Consider the following 20,648-nt stretch of genomic DNA (forward strand, 5'->3'; position numbering starts at 1 on the left):
TTTTTTAATCGCATTAATTTTTTATCCTGAACCTTTGGAATCCCACAGCAATCATGTGAAACTTCATGCAGACCAGCTTCTTTTTGTAAGGATGCAACACCAAAAGTCAGAATATATTACATAATACAGTTTTAATGAGTTGCAATAGTTATAACAAAGGTTGTGATGTAAGTCTTTACAAATCAGTGTATCAAGATATGATGAAAAAGGAAGAAATGTTTGCCTTATATGTGTTTTTCACATAAAGTGTGTTCTTTGCTCTTGTCTAACTTTAACCAGGGCAGGTGATTTATCCAAAAAATGGTCTTATCCAGTAGCATTGGTAGCCTGATTTCAAAAGTTTCTTCAAATTTGACCATATACATCTTGTAGCATTGAGCTTTTCCAATAAATACCTTAGTAAATACGCATTGCTAGTTGTAAATGATCTCTAGCTTGGTACATTACTGTTTGATACGACGTAGAAAATCTCTAGCTACAGTGTTGTTGTGAGTGCGCTAACCAGTAAAAGCAACAGTGGAATGAGCAGACATGAAGTCAGTTACACATCTGTTATTAAAATACATTACCTCATAGAAAAAAAACAGAAGTAATCACTACAATGTACGGATATAGGCCGATTTACTTTGTCATAAAGTAAAAGTGTTAACCATTCTGGTCAGATAATACACAAACAACTGGCAGCACGATGTCCCTTTATAAATCCTAGACAAGTTAGACTGGCGGTCCTCTCAGTCAGCCTAGACTAACTCGGCATTTATTTTGAACTGGACAACTCGAAACAGAAACAGAAAGGGTAACGCCTTCTGTTTAAGAAAAGCTTCGCTCATTCAGACGAGATGTTTTTAGAGAGATTCGTAAAATCCTCATCAGACTTTTACTGAGCAGCCAGCGCTGAAGAGCTTTTGTGTCACAGTGGCAATCACTTTCAACATTTCAGTGCAGATAAATCTGAGTTTGTACCCTTAGTACATTAGACAAGGTTGCTTGTGGCAAAGTACATGAAATAGAAATGCTAGGGGTAGCTTCTATTACTCTTCAACAATTTATAGAAATATTACCTTGATTTTGCCAAAATGTTAAAAATAAATAACATAACCAACTGTGCTAAGGAGCTAGTTAATTATCTTGCTAAAATTTAGGTTTAGAATGAAATCTGCAAGTTTTAACCTGAGAAAAATAGACAGCCTCCCCTCCCAAAAACTAAACAAATAATAAATCCGTTTTCCGAATAAAAATATTCTGTGGACGTTAGTGGTATAACTGATTTTAAAGCATTTTTATAACTATGTAACTCATAGTACCTGTGTTTAGTTTAATTCTCCAAGCTATTAATCCTTTATATGGATTAAACTTCTTTGAGACTTTATATATATATATATATATATGAGAATGAGAAAAATAGGTTTTAATACACACTTTTTTTTGCATGTAAATATCTGCTTCTTTCTTTGCATATGTGTTATCATTTTTGGTAATATGCTTATCTGTGTCCATTTCATAGGCACGCCTTACTACAAACTGGTAACTAGCTACTGTGGAAAAGGTCTGCGTGACAACATTTTCTCACGTGTCAGACCTCCTACTCTTCCTTTGTGGGAATAATCCCACTAACTTCAGTGAGACAAGACACCTAAGACAAATACGGGTTTGACCCATTATATTCCTACGAAATCCTAGTTGAACATCTGCAGTATGTTAAGTCATAACTATTTTATTAAAAATAGTACCCAAGTACAGACTAAGTCCTAAAAGACTAATGAAGACTAATTGCTGCAAAAAAACCACTCTACCTTAGTCTGAGGATGTGGATGCCAGGCTTGCTAAATATATACACAACTAACCGTCAAGAATGGGCCTCTAATATTGCCTAAATATATATTTACACATGTTTACAAATCAAAAGCCAAATCCTTCTTCCACTAACATCAATGGGAGTTTTGCCATTGGCTTCGGTGGAATCAGGGACTCGGTCCAATAGAATAGTTTGTCAACTGTTACATTTTTCAGAAAAAAAAAAAGTGTTCCTTCTATCCTTCTTTTTCTTTTAGAACACAGCTAAGGGGAGACAAAATTTAAACAACTCCACTGGATTGATTTTATGTTAAAAGTCTAATGTAAACCTACAAAGCAGGAACATTGAGTTAAGGCTTGAAGCTGATTAGTTTCTAGTTTCAAATGGAAGGATAAGAAAAGTACAAGGCAAACAATTCCTTTGGAGAGAGAAAGTATATTTTGATTACCTCTTCCTTTTATTGTAAAATCATTCCTCACCACACTATGAGTGGACTCCAAGCATCATTGTTAGCAAGTTAGTCACAAGAACCAAAGCTGAAGTATGGATAAAGCAGCAAGATCATAACACATCAAAGTATCATATACACTGAAGAAATAACTCAGTGTCCTTAGGTGGGGGGTTTTTTTCCTATAAAAATTTGATCTATGTAGGACTTGATTCACATGGACACTAACAATGAGGAAGTATTTGCTTTGGCGGTAGTGGATCGCACATCTGTTTAACTTGTTTTGTAACTTTTTAACATAAGGTTTCTCTGTGTTGTACAGATGTGAATCAGGTAGCATTCGACTTTTTTCCCCCGCTACTGAGGTGTTCAGTGGTCGCTCTGCTGGGGTGCTTGTTTCATTGACTTTTGCCACGCAAATCCATTGCTCAGAAGAGCAAGCTTCGTTTTTGGACTGGTTTGGTGGGTCTTTTTACTCATTATCAATCAGCATAAATAATAAATCCAGAAAATGTGCTGTATTTGTTGTTGTTTCCTCCATGTGCTTTTCCTCCATCTAATTTAATGTAAACTTCATCTCCTGGCTCCAAGTGAAGAACCACGCTGTTACTGGCATAGTCGTAGTTCTGATCAGCATCCTGAGCAATCGCACTAGCTCGAACCTACATAAAATACATAATGAGTGGTTAAGAAAACTCAGATAATTTTTACTGCGCAGTGAAATAAAAGCGTATCCTCAACATTTTATTCAGCATGTGTACGTTGCCACTTTAAATGTCTAGCAACATACACTGTGGTTTTTTCATGCGGATATTACAATACAACGTTTGAAACCAAAGCAATAACCTGCTCATTCCTTGGTTAGCATATTAATACACAACTGCTTGCACTCTGGTAAATGTTTGGAGCCTTTTTAAAATATATGCATAATAGCTGGAGATCGGAGAACTGAATCTGGTCATGTGCCAGTTCTACATTGGTGTAACTTCTATTTCAGTGGACCGAGTGATTGACATTGGCGAGGATCCACAGTGAGGCCCTATTGATACCAGGCTGGACTTCTTCCAGAGGCACGTTATCGTCATCCTACTAATAGGATCATGCTGCAGAAAGAATACAAAAAGTACACACCCACCCACACACGTGCACACGCCAATGCACACAAGCAGGTAAGGATCCTAGCTGGGGTTTGGAAAACCGGTTATTGCCACATTTCAGTAAGCAAACATTTAATTGCTGTGTGTTGTAAGAGAAGCACATTTGAAAAATCACAGGCGAGTCACTATTTGCTTTAAGAGGTTTTGGAATTAACAAGTAATTGAGGACTTTTCATTTGCAAGTTTCACTTAAACACACGTTTTTTCCCATTTCTCCCTTGCTATTCCACTACTGATTAAATTTGACATTACTGGCAAACTGGAAGTAATCTTTCAAGATGTATGTTGGTTTCCAGCAATGAACAGCCTGTGCCATTGTGAGCCTCCCAATCATTTATATATAATTTGACCCTGTTTGGTAAAATATTTAAACTTAGTTGTATGTGATTTATTTCAGTGTAACACATCATCTGCTTGTTGCTTGTCTTTGTTCTACTGTAGTTACAGAGCAGTAAGTGATTTAGTGGTACTGCAAACCTGAACTAAGTAATAATGCATGACTTGGCGTACTATGTGGGGGATTTTATCTGTTCTGAATTGAAAAAATAGGCTATAAGTCACAAATGTCCATGGATTCCTTTCAAAGTTTAAATGATAAATTTCCAAATTAAATTTTCATGTGATACGATCTCACATTAATATTGAAATGTTAAAAAGGAGGGGGTTCTTTACCATGCAGGATCTTATGGCATTATGCAGCTTAAAAATCACAGTAGGTAGAAATTCTTTATACATCCTGTAAGAAGAGTGAGAAAGGCTTAAAAGAGTCTTAGTGGTGTGACAATCTGCAAATTTAAACTGATACATGGCATGATGATAAACCGCAACTATTTCAGGACTTCTTGATCCCGAATTGCCTGGTGTTGTTTACAGAGGCAATCTATTTTGCTAGTGTTTAAGCAATAATTATTCTAAGCAGAGGGTATTTCCTCTGGATTAATGACCAGCAGGGTGGAGTTGAAGGCTCTGGGCCATTAACCCCGGCAATACCCTCCAAAGAAAATAACGGGCTGAGACCGTTGCTGGTAGTGTAAATGGAAAGGGCAAATGGGAAGGAATAAAAAGGCTATAGGTGAGGTAGAAAAACTTTCATAGAGAACTAGTATCTTGCATACTGGCAAACAAAATGGTTTAAATTACTTTCCAAATTTCCATTTACATCGTAATGAAATGCTACTTTGTGGCTTTGTCTAAAATGCACTTTTTCTGTGGATAGTAAAGGAGAATTCGAATTGTATTAGTGACTATCCTAAGGGAGTCAGCATACGGACACTGACTACAACAGCAATGGATATTTCATTTTTAAGATTCTAGGTAGTACATACTGGCTGAAGAAAGAAAGATTCTGGGTATTGAAAGTCTAGAAACCAAAGTGTAGATCTTACTGCCCTGTGTGTAAAAAAATGTCCTGTAAACTCCAGTGTGCTATCCTTAGAGGCTTTACCTCCTTGTTTGGTTAGCCAGAGCAATTTCTTTTTGAAGCCTGGGAGAACTGTCTCAAATGAATTCTCAGTGTACTGCTGCAAGAGGCTAAATGTATCTCAAAATTAAACCATTAACGGACTATACATTTCATAAGTTGCACGACTGCTCACCTCATCTTTTGTGAAGTTACACTCTCAGGTTGCACACACATACTAGCTAAGCTATGTGATCTCAGCACTTCCCTGTTCAAGCTTTATAACCATTAAAGAAGGCAATGTGTTAACAGTAGAGACCTTGAGGTTCCTCCTGTCCATTGCTTAGGGATGATTTTTTTCTGTAAGTCATACACTTCCCAACGATTTGGGTTTTTTCATTGTTAGAAAACGCTGAATTTATAATGTTATCTTTGCCAGACTCCATTTAACGACTTACTTCCAAAATTTCTGAGCTTTCTTACAAATAATACACAAAGTTAACTGCTAACACATCAGCGTTTAGTGTTTCAAGCATAAATCATAATCAAAAGGAGACACGGCTGCATTAAAACTGTGCATCAATTTTAAATAGTTTGTATGCAGATATTTACCTAAATACTTATCTTTGCATAGATATATACAAATATTTACATAGAACCCCTGCCCTTTTTTTTTCTTTGAATCACTGAGAGTTTAATTTGTCTCATGTCTGGTACTGGAAGTAGTTATATTTGGAACAGTTAGACTTCAGGCTCAATTTAATATTTATAATTGGTTAGTACTGGCAGGTATTTATTTTTCAGGGTTTGGAAAAATAAACACTTTAAAACATTATAAATAGGGGCCAAAAATAGATTAATGTTTTAATTGCAAGCAAGATGGTATTCTCGCCGTGGACAACATCGCCTTTGTACGAAGAAATCAGAGTGGATACATTACAATGCACTTTGTTTTATTTGTCCTGGTTTATCTGCTGAGATAGTATTTATGGTAGACATTTTCTAATTTAATTAATTGCTGCCGATGTCCTCATTATTCTGTTTTCACAGTACTTCTGAGGAGCCATAAACAAAAGGATAAGTGGCGTATCAGATTAATTTACTGGCCGCCGATGCTCCCTTCTGCGCAGAGCACAAAGGGCCGTGGAGCGGCTCTCGGCTCCGCCGAGCTGGCGGTGCTTCGCGGGGGAGGAGACACGCAAACGAACGAGCCCCTCCGCGACCCGCCAGGCACGGCGGGGACACGGAGTCCGATTTTCAGTCCTACGGACACCGCGTAGGGCGGATCGAACCCCCTACCCACCCCGCCGGAGGGTGAAAAGCCCGGGGAGAGCGGCAGCGCTGGGCTCCGGGCTCCCCGAGCCTGGGAAAGCCGGCAGCCCGGCCCCGCAGCCCCCTGCCTGCCGGGACAGCTCGGGCAGTGAATGACCTGTTGAGCGGCCGCTGCGCGGCTGGTCCCTCGCCCTCCCGCCGCGCGGGGGGCCGGGGGACCGGCGGGAGCACCGCCGAGCTCCGGGAGACACGGGAAAGCCCGGGCACACCGCACTCCCCCCCCGGGCACCCAGAGCAGGAGGGATGGCGGATACCCTGGCGGTATCGCTAAGCCCTGTCGTAATTAGAGCCAACGTATCTGTGTCTGTCAACTACGTACGGAAGAAGCGCAAAATCGCGAAGAACGGCTCCCCGGGGGCAATGTTACAGGCACAGCCTCTGCGAGCGCGGTGGCAACGTTTATCCTAATTGAAGTGGATGATTCCGCTGTCTTTCAGACGGTAGCATCGCAAGATCTTCAATTATTTTGAACGTTTCCATCCTCCCGCGGGGGCTGCCGGCAGACCTCGGGCCGTGCCTGTGTTTGCCGGGCGCCCAGTGTGCCCCCACCGCACGATCCGTCAGCCGGCGCCTTCCCCGGCGCTAGCCCGCCAAGGGGCGAGGTCTGCGGACGCCGAGCTCCCACGGTTACCGGCTTTCCCTGGCAGAGGGAAACCTCGCTCCCCGCCGGAGGCTGAGCGTGTCAAAATCGGCGTCCCGCTGCGTGGGAGCACCGTCCCGTGCCGTGGCTGCTTTCCTCCCCCACATCTCACCTTTCCCCACGCAGGACCACCCTCGCTGAGCTCACCCGCCGCCCCGGCTCCCCTTCCTTCCCGGGGAGTTTCCCCTCCCTGGGGGAAGGCCCGGCCCGGGCTCCGCTCGCCCCCGTGGGGGCGGCGCTGCCTGCGCGACCGCCACGACCGCTGCTCCCCCGCTCCCGCCCCGGCCGGACTGAGGGCAGCGCTCCGCGGTCGCGGACTGGCCGACACCGGCCGGGACGGCAGCCGGCGCCGCACGGCGGGGCCGGGCGCCGTCCAGGTGCCGCTCTGCCCGCGGGCCGGCCGGGACAGCGGGCTGGGAGCGGGCGACAGCGGCGCAGCGTGACTCTCGGGGAAAAGAGTGCGTTGAGTCCGCGTTCACCCGGCGGTCCGGGGAGGGCTCGGCTCTGCGCGGAACCCCCGATCCCTTAGGGGTCCTCGGGCACCCGAGGCGGAGCGGGGCGGCGCACCGCGCCTCGGCCCCGGCGCTGCCCGCAGGGTCCCCGCCGGCTGCGGAGCGGCAGGCGCCGGCTCCCCTCAGCTACCCCGGCAGCTCGCCCTGCCCGCGCGCCGTTCGGGCTCGGGCCCCACTCCCCCGCCCCGCGCCCGCGCCGCCTCCAGCGGCCGCCCGGCTCCCCCTCCCCGCCCGCCGCCCGCTTCCCGCCCTTCCCGCGCCGCTCCGCTCCGCCCGCTCCCCTCAGGGAGCCCGGCTCCGCCCGGGCGCCCACTGTCCTCACGACACTCGCTCCCTCAGGGAGTCCGGCTCTCCCCCCGGGCGCCCGCGCCCCTCACGGCGCCTGGTCCCCTCAAGAAGCCCGGCTCCCCCGGGGCACCTGCTGCCCTCAGGTAGCCCTACTCCCCCCCGGCGCCCGGCGCGGCGCCCACCTGGTTGTTCTTGCAGAGGTCGGCCCACATGCTGGTGCCGTCGCCGCCCCGCATGAGCACATGGTAGGTGAAGAAGTAGATGCCGGGGATGGAGCAGGTGAACTTGCCGGTGGTGGGGTCGTAGTGGTTGCCCAGGTTGGTGACCACGTCGTCGAACTTGAGCACCTCGTAGCCCTCGTGCTGCCGCTTGAGGCCGGCGTAGAAGGCTATCTTGGGGACGGTGCTGTAGGTGGCGGCGCTGATGGCCCCCGCCGCGTTCAGCCCCGGCGCCCCGGGGGGGCCCGGCAGGCCCTGCCGCCCCGGCTCGCCCTTCTCACCCGGCGGCCCCACCGGGCCGGGCGGCCCCGGCTCCCCCGGGGGGCCGCGGGGCCCCGCTTTGCCCGGCCGGCCGGCCTCCCCCTTGGGCCCCTGGATGAAGGTGGGCAGGGACTGCATGAGGCCGCGGTCGGGCGTGGCCGCCGTGCTGGGCGCCTTGGTGCCGCCGTAGGGGTCGCAGACCATGCGGCAGGTGCCCAGCATCTCGTAGTGCGCCGAGGTGCCGGCCGAGCTCACCAGCACCGGGATGAGGATGACCAGCAGCAGCACCATCACCACCCCCAGGGCGCCGGCCGCGATCAGCCGCCGCCTGCTGCCCACCAGCCGGCTCAGCGCAGGGCGATCCTCTTGCCTGCTTTTGGACAAAATCTTGATGGTTGGTCGGGGACCTCCTCAGAGCCGAAAAACCGCCGAGCCCGCGCGAGCTCGGCTCCCCTGAGGCTTCGCCGCCCTCCCGCTGCCGGTGGCGGCGGGGGCTCCCGCGGGTCACGGCGCTCCGCTGCGGCCGCTGCAGCCGCCGGGCGGGAGGGTGGGAGGGTGAGGGAGAGCTGCCGCCGCGCCCCGGCCGCCCGCACTTTTATGCTCCCGCTGGCGATCGACTTTTTTTTTTTGCAGGCTGTGCCAGTCCGAGTCAACTTTCCCTGGAACTTGCCTTTCCTCTCGCGATCGCCCCGCTCGCCTCCTCGCTCGCTCGCTCTTTTTTTTTTTTCGCAGAGACGACAGTCCTCAGCGGGGACGCGCCTCCCAGCCGCCCCGCGGCCGCCCCGCTGCCCGCCGCCGAGAGCCCGCGCCGCCGCGCCGCGCCGGAGCCGGAGCCGGAGCCGGAGCCGGAGGGAGAGCGGGATCCTGCCCGGGTGCCACTTGCCAGGAGAGGAGGAGGCTGACGAGCGCGCTGGAGCAATTTATAGGCACCCAAAAGCGCAGGGGAAAGGGGAGCTGCTTTGGCATCTCATTCCAGCATCTGCTCTGCTCTTCCCACTCACAGAGAGTTTGGCATTACTCTGGCAGTGTAGGAAATACATTTTTTTTTTCCTCTCTCCCTCCCCCACCCCTCCCGCAAACGGATGAACAGCGAAATCGTGAGCCTCACTCACTAGCTGCATCTTGCGATGACAGCTCTTTCTGGAGCAGACCAAAAGGAAGAGATGTGCTTAGCAGCCTCTGGGTACCCTTCAGGTCACCGATCGAGAATTGAAAGGTCAATCCACCTCCCGCTTAACGCTTCCCTGAGGCCACCCTGCCATATTAGTGTTTTCTGGGAAATACCGCTTTAAATGTAGGGACGCTTTACAGTTACCGATTGTCCAAGCGGAAGTTATTTGAAAATATACCTCCCACCTCGCACAGTAACAGAGATTAGTATCTCTCGCAATTTCGAATCTCCCTCTTGCCCCCTCCCCGATTACAACCGTAAAGGCAGAGAAGGAAACAGTTCTTTCTGTGAATTGGAATTGACATACTCATCAGCTGCAGTGTTTCCCGGTGTTAAAGCTAGCCACCGCTTTGCTAGCAAACTGACACCGAGGGAAAGAGTTCCTTTTTGTTTAGAAGCCAAAGGAAAGTGCGGGGCATATGCAGATCAGTAGATGCCTGGACCTGAGAAAAAGGTCTCTCTGGCTTAACTCAGGGGCAGCAAAGCGTTTTGTTAAGTCTTGGGGTTTTCTTCTTTTTTTTTTTTTCTTTTTTTTGTGTGTGTGAAAGGTTTCCTCTCCCCCAAGGGCTGTTGAGCACCTCTGTGACTGAGTGGGAAGGTGAACGTGCAATATTAGTGGCATTTCTCCCGAGAAAATATTAAGGAACTTGTCCTGCTTACAGATACACAACGTACACAAAGAGCTGTTTAAATAAACAAACAGAATTGATTCCTAAATCATAGTTCTGTATTCAGGAGCAATGGACGTCAGTCAAACGTGGGTGACATTTGCCTGTCAATACAGGGATGATGGCTGGAAAGAGTGTGACTTATTACAGCAAGGCAAGAATCGGAAATGAGCAACAGCGGCAAATAGGACAACCACCAAATAATAGTATCTATCTCCGGCGATAGTATCTATCTCCGGCGATGATCAGAGGGCTGTGATCTTGTCTTGGATTTTATTAGCGCGAATCCCCTCTCCCCTCACCCATTCTCTTTTCTTTCTTGTCTATTCGGCAACACAATAAGGTCAAACAAGCAGGCAGTGGGAAACAAAGATTCATTGATTCTTCCTTTTAAGCAGAAATGTCAGCAGCTCGTTTCGCTCTTTCCTGAGAGACTCAAAGGCAGCGAGTGTGTCCACACTGCGTAGAGATGGGCCAGCCCAGCTCCTTATCTCCCCAGAAAACTCCCGATAAAGCTTCCATTTCCCGCACTTGTAAATATCCCTCCCTCCCCTTTTTTTTTTCTTTCTTTCTTTTTTCTTTCCTCTAATGCTCTGTCTTAAAAAATTCTTTATCTGGCACTGACACAAGCTAGCCAGTTCCCTCAGCTAAGGGCTTCCCCTCAAGACCCAGGAAGGCAGTTGAACACACTTGGAGGATTATGTTTGTATCTTATCGCTCTCTTCACCCCATAGGAAAGGGCTTTCAGCACTGCTCTTTCGTCTGGGCAGGAAAAAAAGAAAAGTTGTACCAAGAGTGACAGGTCCGTCTCAGCCTGTAGCTGGGCCCTTGAGGTGTTGTATTTAGTCATCCCTAACCCAGGTGGTTTTTGTGACATCGGGATGTGCGTAAAGCTCCATTGCAACGGCCGTGTTACGCATTGGGAAAATAGCACATCTCTTACCTTCAAATAGACACCAACCTGTCATGGCCTGTCAAGCCATAGTGATGCTGGGTGACTTACTGGCATCAAGCACACTCTCAGTTCCTTACTTCAGCTATGATAAGCCTGATTTTTAAAGCGAGGTCCTACCATACCAACCATGTTTACCTTCTTAATAGGCAGTTTTATCCTCATGGATACTGCCAAGAATGCTCATTCACTCTAAACTCTTGCAGACTTTCTCCCAAAGAAGATAGCCACAAAAATCACAGCCTGAGTAAGCAGAATAGAGAGAACAGGGCAAGTACTGGTGCTGGGTTGTCAGTGGAGGTTGTATGTTAGCTGGGAACATAACCTGGGACCTTGAATGCCAGACCAGTGTTGTAGTTACCAGATTATCCGTAGTTCCCAAGGAAAAAATGTATTTTCCAAGGAAACTAAGAATGGGAAACCAAAGGGCTCAGAAGTTATGCACTGGAGGTCTCAGTAGTCTGGAGCAAAGTTAAAGGAAATGTAGAAACCTCTTTTTACCATGGGGCCTTGTTTTCCCAAAATGGTATGTCAAAGCATTGATTCACTGTAATTAAGGCTTGGGTAGCATTTATGTTGTAATATAATCTCCTCTCCATGCTAAAGGCTAACAGTCAAGATTGACAGTCCATTCTTACTATAACCATTGTACCTACGTGAGCTGCTGCCAGTCCTAATGTGTTAAATTTCTTTGTATTTTTGAAGCCCTCTCGCAGGCTTGCTCCAGCCTTTCAGCCTGTTTGCTTCCCTCCCCGTTCTCTTTGGGCCTTTATACATTCAGACCCGCAGTTGGTGTTTGAGCTGTATCCCCTGCAGCTTCTGCCATTTGAAACAGCCTGCCCACAGCTCTTTTCCTTACCGACTAATTAGTTAATGTTCATACAGAGCCTTAAAGGTGTACAGCATAACATGCATGTTCATTTTACCTGTGTGCCGTTGCCTCAGCACCAAGATAGGGAAAAATTGGAGAAAACCGAGTAAGAATGCATCAACTGGCACACAGGGGAACACGTTCTACAGTCGCCAGGCACAAAATGGCTCCTTACACTTGCAGTGCTAAATTCAAAGGGTTAGCCTAGGAAAAAACACCATGTGAGAAAGGGCAGCCCTTTACCAGCTGCAGTGAGCAGGAGTAACATGGAAAAAGGCATATGCTGAACAAAGGAGAGTTCGAATGCTGTGCCAAGTTCCATACTGCTTCTGCTCACTCCTATCTGCATCTGTTTTGCTCTCTCTTATATTTTATAAAAATTATTTTAGAGAAGCGTTTTGAATTTCAGTCAACTCGAAAATTAAGGCTTTGCTACACTGTACCTTTATAAACACTGGTTTAACGATGTATGTAAAGGTTAGCATTTCAACCTGGATACCGGTGGTGTGGTCAAGGAACAACCTGCACTCACTCCAACAAGTAAGTGGGTTCAATGCTACAAAATAAAATTATAATATAAATGGGGTGAAGCTATTTATATCAGTATAGTTGGCTCAAAGGTACCATGGTGACATGGTGGTGACGCCTTTGCTGCTATCCTAAACCATTCCTGGTATCCTATTTCAGTTCTGTTCACCCAGTTTGCTAAAATTTCAGGGCTGGGACATGCATCAGATTGGTCCTGGAAAGTTACAGACTCCTGCACCACAAGCTCGTACAGGCAGCGCTAAGTGCTCCGAGAAACTTGTTTTGGTCAGCATGGCTGAAGACCATCTGTATTTATAGTGATGCAAGTTGCCCACTGCATTCTTTCATAAAATTAAGATTTTCATGCTCATGGAAGGAAAAACAGCTTCAGTGTACAAGAGAAAAAAATTGTTTTGCTGAGTTTTTGGAAGCTTTCACCTGTTGTTTGGAATGTGGGAAGTCCTTCTGCAGGATCTTCTCTGCTGTTCAGGGATTTAAGCCATCTTTTTGTGTGCATGTGTGCAATCGGAAATATTCTAGATTAAGTTTTATCACAATTAATTATGCTCTTTGAAGATCGGCCTCTGAACCTGAAAGCAAACAGGAACTAGATTGGGGGTTGGAACTAGATGATCTTTAAGGTCCCTTCCAACCCAAACCATTCCATGATTCTATGATTCTATGAAATGATCCAAAGAAAATGTGTCCAGCCTTGAAAGGGTTACAACCACTTTTCAAATCCAAATGAGGGGGGAATTCAGAGAGGGCTGTCACTAAAGTGACAGGGCTCAACAACGAGAATTTGCAAATAAATTCCACATATCTCTTCCTTTTTAGTTTTTAATCTGAAAAGATCAGTCAAACATGACTGCTTACTGGGGGGGGGGCGGGGGCAGGAATTAAAACAGAAAGATCTGTACCCAAGTCATGTATATCATGTTTTGACTGGTGAATTACTGCAGATATAAAAACATAACTGTGTATGTAAAATTAAGTCTTAAACACATAGGGAGCTAAAGATTGCACATTCAACTGACCAAGTTTAAGGATATAAAATAGTCATATATGACACTTGTTAATTGCCAACATAAATAGCAGTAATTAATCATAAAAGATACTCATAATTGCAAGTGCCCTTGTTTATTCCAAAGATTAAACCACTAGTTGCAAGCATAAAAGATTGTTCTTGCTGGTTTCTCCTCTCCCTTTCCCATGTGACTGCGAGCCTGCTTCCCCCTTTGTCTTCTCTCTCCTTCTTCCCTCCCCGTGATCTGAGGTGGCAAGTACAAAGCTGTAGTGATGCACAGGAAAGTGTACAGTCAACCTTGGGAGTATTTTTTGATAGCGATGCTAGTACTTCTCCAGCCCCAGTGGTGCCTGACCAGTTGGTTGCTCTTGCATTGGTGATGGTACAGAACTGCAAGAGCTGTACCTAGGGTCAGCTTCATGGGCTCTGGGTAAAGCTGCACTCACTGAGACCCTTTTTCTGACCTGTCACCCCTTGCAAGTGGCAGGCCCACACTTTCTTTTGCAGGGGAAGCTGTGATTTGGACAGTTTCTAGTGAGGCCACCAAGAGCCATGGTGCTATGAAGGTTCAATTGAGCAATGCTTGCACCAACCAGTAAATGCCTCCTCCATAAATAGCCTCAATTTGCCAATAAACACACTGCATTTCATGAACTGGGTTTCAAACAATGAGTTGTTTTACACAGCACTTCCGCCAGCTTTCTTCGCAGGAGCCCGGATATCCAGTGCCCCCAGAGACCATGATAGTGCCTGCTTCCAGCAGGGTCCAGCTCACAGTCTGGGTCAGCTGTACCTGCTGAAAACACCCTTTTACCCCACCTCTCCCTTCCTGTAGGATGGGCATTTTAACTCATCACCCTCTTCTGATGTAGAAGTCTTGGCTTCTGCAACCACCTCTGTAACCACATCAGTGGTTGCGATGTTTTTCATGTAGGCTTTCTGCTTGACCCGCCCTTAGCTCCCTTCTGGTCAAAATCCATAGCATATAACCTGTCATAAGCAGGCACACAGAAGAACTCACAATGTTCATTAATAAACCCCAAAATATAGAGATATTCATAAGTGCTATTAAATCAAGGAGTATTGCTAATAGTGAAGGCTACAGTGTCGGCATTCTTATGAAGATGTAAATAGTAAATACAAAGGGGTGGAAGATAAATGCCTCCAACGTGGGAGTAAGATTAAACAACCACTTTGTCCCTGCTTAAAACTATACCAATAAGCCAAGGCATAAATCATGTTGCACTTCTATTAAAAATTATGTCAGTTGTTAGAGTCAATCAGGAGGAGATTTCCAAGTGATATGCCCATGAGTATGATTTTGGTTACCTTCGAAACGGTTATTAGTCTGCCAATGCTATTAAAGAGAGATGTTAGGGGGGAAGAAAGCAAAAGCAGAGACAAGCTTTTCTAAACTGTCATCTGCGATTTACCCTACCTCCTCCAAATCTGAAAGACTCCCTTTCCATTGTTTTACCAGCCCAGCAATCTTCTAGTGTTTCATACCAGACTCCTTTATATTCATCAGGAGGTTGATGGATGGGCAATAAGAATGGATAGCTGGGGGTGGGAAAACTCAAAATTAAAATCCCCAGAGTGGCAAGATGCCCAAGAGATTTATTTTTTCTTCTGTCATTCCCTCAACTGGTTTTTTTTTGTGTGCCCAATTATTGATTTCTGGAGTAGTTAATGGTGTAATTAACTTTGCAAATTGCAATTATTTCTGATCATTCATTTTTCTTCCTATATGTTTCATTAGTTAAAGCAGGAGACTCTTTGATCCCAATCTTCTTTACGAATGGCATACAGCAGAATTTGGCATGATCCTGCAAGATGCTGAGCCTTTGATTATCATGGCAGGCAACTGCGCTCAGGATTTTGTGAGATTTGGCCTTGCTTTGTTAAAAAAGAGCATGATGCAATTTTGATCTGTAGGCCTGATCCATCACAGATGAGGAATAGCTCCACTGAACTGAGTAAGTTTTAAGTTGAGAAGTTAAGAAATGCATGTGAGATCAGAATTGGCTCCACTATTTGCATCACATTCAGGGAGCTGCAAAGCACAGGGAGATATAATAAGTGCTCTCATCCCCAAAAGGGACTGGTTATGCCTGCACAATGAGGAAGGGACCAGGACGTTTCTTGGCGGCATTGTAGAGATACGAGCCGTGCAGAGTAACCACTGTGAATGTTTCCCAGCATAACGTATTGCTGATGCTATCATTAATAGGCTATCCTGCACTGGATGTAACTTTGGGTTTGGTATTTGTGAATTTAACTTAGGTTTGTGCATTTAGCAATAACAACAAAAACAGGATGCAGGTTGGAGAGAAAAATCAAAGTCGTTATCACCACCTGCGATATGTATGTGTTCTTATGCAATACATACATTTTCAGTTAGGCGGTTGGTATTCTTTCTATATAGCAATAAAACTCTAGTATGCACAATTACTGCACAAATCCCAAAAGCATCACGTGAGAAGAGGAATGTGACTGGCTAGAGAGCGTGTCTACCATCTAGGGACTGAGATTTTCTGCTCTCCAGGAAGTTATAATCTCAGCTGGAATTTTCTTTTCAACTAATGAGACATTATACATATGTTTATAATATGCAGACACACACACACATGCCCATGTGCATGTATGCACACATATGTAAAATAAAAACATGTATGTTTTTTCTGGAATCAGAACAGAACACTAAAACCTGTGGTTATCATAATTCAGCAACCTGCCATTTTGTATTTCGTTGTTTAAATGTAACAAAAAAGGGAGGATCATATACACAATATTCTGTGAAAATATTCTCAATCACTGCCGTGCACATGGAGTTACTCTACTGAGCTAATTGATAGAGTGCCAAATGCTGTTTGCACTTAACACATGAGCGACTCCATTGGCCTGAAAGGAGCCCTCGCTCCTGTGTTACTATGCAGTGAAACTCATTGAACTTATATTAGAGTTTCACTGCTATTTGTGAGAACAGAATTTAGCCTGGAATCTTCTGTTTAATTAACTTTAAATCACTAATGTCAGTCTTTAAATATCTAAAAGAGGCAAGAATCTTATCAAATTTAATGCCGGGGAGAGAGAATGAAATGGGAAGAATTTGCACTGAGTATCCTGATAAATGCCACTTCTCCCTGCGGTGCTGGGAGGAATCAGAAAAGGATATCCGAGGAGAGGGCAGTGACTCTGAGCGGAGTAAGACCCTCTGATCGGGAGACCGTTGTGGATGTGGATTACAAAGGGACCGTCATTTCCAGAGAGCAGCCTTTCTAGCGGTAATGTTGCAGTGGTAATGTGTTGAGGTGAACATAGTCAGGCGTTATTTTGAGAATTCATTTTGAACCAGGCACAATGCAACGCAGAGAGTCTGTCTGCAGGAGGAATCTTTGTACTTCAACGCACGGAGCAGCACTGCAGCAAAGGTGAACGGCGGCAACTTCGAGACAGCTTTGACCAAATTCTTCCTCCAGACAACTTGTCTGGTAACTGCTCCTCCAACATTTGTCTTCCACCAGGTAGGAATATTAACGGCTTTAAACAGAAACTAATTTGCTGCCAAATTTGTCACTCAGGTTCCTTTATTCAGGAAGTATGGCAAGTGGAAAGCAATATGCTGCTGTGCTGCCAAGCGTGGACGCCGTAGGATACAGCCGTCAGACAGCCCGAGTCTAAAGACTTTGAGTGAGAGCTCCCTCTTTATGTATTTAATCATCTCCTTAGGGATTATATCCCAGATTTTTTTTTTACACTGGGCAGGCATCTATTCGGCATTTAACATATATCTTTTAATAGTTTCTGTCTTTAATTATGTCATTATCTCACCTCCTCACTTAAATCTATTACACCTTTCTTCATTTTAAAGTGCTAATAAGTAGCTAGTCTGAAGCCAGCAAGTAGGTATCTCAGTGATAGCATCACATCTGGGCTTCCCTTCCTCTTACTATGCTCAATGGACAGGTAAAAATACAGTGGGGTTTTTTTTTTATTTTCCAATGAAAATAAACTGGCTCAGCGCTATGACTTCAGTATGTCATGTTAGAATAGTCTCCTCCATCTGCCCCACTTCCTTCATCCACGCAACTTCAGACGAGTGGCACAAAGGATAGACTGAGCTGCCCTTGCTATTTCCTTGGCAGGGTTCTCTTTCATTTGTACAGAGAGATCTCAGCGCAGAGGATGCTGCTGCCAGAGGACTGCGAGGGTATGGCAAATGTGAAACCATCCCCAGCACTCCAGTCACTCGGAGGATTCGCTTGCCCTCACTCTGGATGATCACGCCTGCCGTGTTCCCGTTTATACAGGCGTTCGTGCCAGGTTTCCGGAGTCTCCTCGCGAGAACACTTTGAATGCCTGTGGGCCCACAGACACTTATCCTAGAGTCAGGTCTTTATTCCCTACACATTTAGTCTCCTTGCACTGGTTTATCTTCAGTTGTATAAAACCATAAATGAACTAATTTCTACTTGCTTCAGGTCAGACAGGCTGTAGAACAGTGAAAATTACAGACAAAAGCTGATTTTTGTCACCCTGCAGACGGGTCTGCTGGTTGCCCCCATGGCCTCTCCCTGCTCAGGACACCTGCTCAGGGCAGAGGGTGCAGCACTTGCTCACCCAGGTGCTACGCAGGGGCATCCACAGTGCCAGCAGAGAGCAACAGGGAAAGAAGAAAAAGTATTTGTCATGCAGAGGACACTCGCCACCAGGTGATGGCAATTTTCAGGTAAGCTAGACGCTGCAGTTGAGGTACTTGATCCTGCAAAAAGCCATGTGTTTGCCTAGCTCCACATGAGAACTGGGGGAAGTGGAATAGAGAGCAAAAGTCTGTGGCTGATTTTGCTGAATGGGACAGATGGCAACCCTTGCCAAAAATAGCTTTGCTAGAAGTAGAACACATGGTAAATTGCATTAATTTTAATAATTGCTTTTTATGCTTTGATAAAAACTGGCAAAGACCTAAAGGATCCTCTACCCAAGACAATTAGCATAGCTCTCCTTGACTGCTCCCCTTTAAAGAGAATGCTGTTTTGAGGCTCTTACGGCTCACAAAATTGAGAAGGATGAGGCTGCCCACTTGTGCCAGGAAAGCAGAGTGCTCGGCTGTACGTGGGACCCACAGAGAAAACAGCTTAGCTGCTGATATATCAAGTAGCTTGAGGCCGTTAAAGCAGCGCTGAGTTTGGTCTACAAGGGGCGTGCTTGTTTGCAGCCTGGCAACATCCAACGTCTGTCTGGCCAAAGGATCTTGCAGAGTCACACTCTGAAGGCGAGCAGATCCAAAGTCTTAAAAAAAATTCAGGAAGAGCCTTTTTCCAAAAGGAAAGGCATATTTTAAGAATTTTTTTTTTTTGCAGTAGGTAGATACACAATTTCCTAGCTGCTGTAGGGGAAAGGGAACAGGCAGCTCCTTTGCCCACTGCAGAGGGGATTTTTGCCTACCCCGGTGCCAGGTACAACTGTCACTTTGCCATGTGAAAAGGGATAATGGGAAGAGCATGCTCGAGCTGGGCTAAAGGGCACCGTAGCTGGTAAAACGTGCTGTGTGTTCACTACCACTTCTTACAACCACCTCCGGTCAGGAATTAGAGATGCTTGACTTGGAAAGAAATCCTCATACCAAAGTGAACTCCCCCAGCAATGGTGCCGGGCACAATGTCAGACAGCACCAGCACCTCGTGTACACCAGCCATCTCACTGCCTAACTAAATTGGTTTAGTCTTCTGCCCAACTACAGCTAAATCAAAACATAGTACTCCGGCTGCTGGCAGTGTCCACGCAAGGGGCTGTGCCAGTGACACAAAATTGATTTCTAATTGATGCTGTTAATTCAGGGCATCCGTTGTTCAACCAGGTCTAAAATGACATTTAATTACCTGGGGGATTTCAAAGAGCCAGCAACGCCTGCATTTCTTTCCAGTTCTCGGGAATACACAATGCGCTTCCTACTTATGGTGCTACACATTTTTTATATGAATGAAATATATTCTCTTTTACAGCTAAAAAGTGTGCCTGTCAGTCCAGATCCAAGTCAGTCCGGGATACAGTCACAAACCTGTCAGAGTCAGGTAGGCAAGAGGCCAATGTCTAGGCGTGGTATTTGTCCCTTTTAGATTAGGGAAACTGACTGGAACTGCAGTTTTGTCCCCCAAAGAGCACTGTGTGACTGCAGCTGAACGGGGTTGATTTTCTTCTTCCTGCCAGGGCCAACCTCAGGCAAACAGACAGGATTTGTGCCACCTAACAGCAGCCTGGGCAGCTCTGAGTGTGTGACAGAAATGTAGAAATATAGAAATATAAATGCGCCTGCATGTAACTAATGCCCCGAAAGGACACCTGAGCTAAACATTGTTGGTTGGTTTGCAGGTGTGATTTGGATGCCCTAAATGCTGATTGTTCAAAGTGCTTGGGCAGATAGCTTGAAAAAAATCGTGCTAATTCAGGTCTTCTCCAGCCACAGGGATTATAGAAGTGAGCAAATTCTTCCCTGTGTGAGGGCCCTGCTCCTCTCAAGCATGGTGTGGTTTGGTTTTTCTCTCCCCAAGCCAGGACTGAAGCACATAGGCAGGAGCTCAGCAGTGCCGGGAGGATGCTCTTGCCCAGGGAGCAGGCAGCTGCCAGCCAGCAGGTCCATGCTGCGGCGCTCAGAGTGGGGTGGGCACCGGGAGCCAGAGCCTCTGTGTCCCAAAACGCCTCCTCCTCTTCCCGCGCCCTCCCCCGGCACCCCAAGGATCTGGTCCTTGTGTGTGTCTGTGGATTATGCTACTGATGTTATTTGTATTTGGTAATTTTTTAAAGCTCAGTGATTTAGATTGACAAATGTATTCTGATTTCCTAATATGTTTTCTTCACATCTTTGCTGTGTTTTTCCATAAGAATTATTCTGTTCAGCAGCTCAGGAAAAAACAATCAACAGCTAGAAGGTATATTCCACTTCAGATTTTTGCACAGAATTACAATGCCTCTTCTCCTCCCACCCCCCCCCCCTGAAAAATGTATTTGTCTCTGTATTTACCTCACTGGCACTGTCCTGTAGCTCTGTGTTTAACTTGATATTCCCATACCCCTCATGTTTTTGTTGATGTGTTTCCGTGAGGTGTACTGGGTCGGTCTGCCATGCTGGCGTTACTTTTGCTCCCGCTTTTTTCCTACAGCCGCACTGTTGTTTAACAGCCTCTTCACAGAGCACCTCGAAGGCTCTTGATGTTTGTATTGCTGCAAGTGCATAATGAAGCCCTCTTCAAACACAGCCGTTAGCTGAGAAACACCGCGAGAGGAGCAAAGAACTAGGGAGAAGTGGACATACTTGAGCAAACACGGCAAAAGGGATGAGATATTCTGGAGCTGCTGGGTTGAAACACTTGACTGCATCACAGGC

General features: G+C 46.2%; 1 protein-coding gene across 1 annotated transcript; it reads right to left on the reverse strand.

Moving 5' to 3' along the window:
- Positions 1–114: 114 nt before the first annotated feature.
- Positions 115–8,548, reverse strand: C1QL3 (complement C1q like 3). The gene is made up of 2 exons (XM_076331623.1): positions 7,754–8,548; positions 115–2,905 (listed from the first exon to the last, which is right to left on the reverse strand). Exons 1-2 carry the CDS (start codon positions 8,339–8,341, stop codon positions 2,726–2,728), a joined length of 768 nt encoding a protein of 255 aa, XP_076187738.1. The 5' UTR covers positions 8,342–8,548; the 3' UTR covers positions 115–2,725.
- Positions 8,549–20,648: the final 12,100 nt, after the last annotated feature.

Source organism: Aptenodytes patagonicus, chromosome 2, assembly GCF_965638725.1.
Source record: "Aptenodytes patagonicus chromosome 2, bAptPat1.pri.cur, whole genome shotgun sequence".
NCBI lineage: Eukaryota > Metazoa > Chordata > Aves > Sphenisciformes > Spheniscidae > Aptenodytes > Aptenodytes patagonicus.

Bases quoted from the DNA above. Each gene is read 5' to 3' on its own strand.
- C1QL3 (XM_076331623.1), bottom strand. From the start codon at position 8,341: ATGGTGCTGCTGCTGGTCATCCTCATCCCGGTGCTGGTGAGCTCGGCC. The intron at 2,906-7,753 runs GTGGGCGCCGCG...TATTTTATGTAG, and splicing joins ACCTCTGCAAGAACAACCAG to GTTCGAGCTAGTGCGATTGC.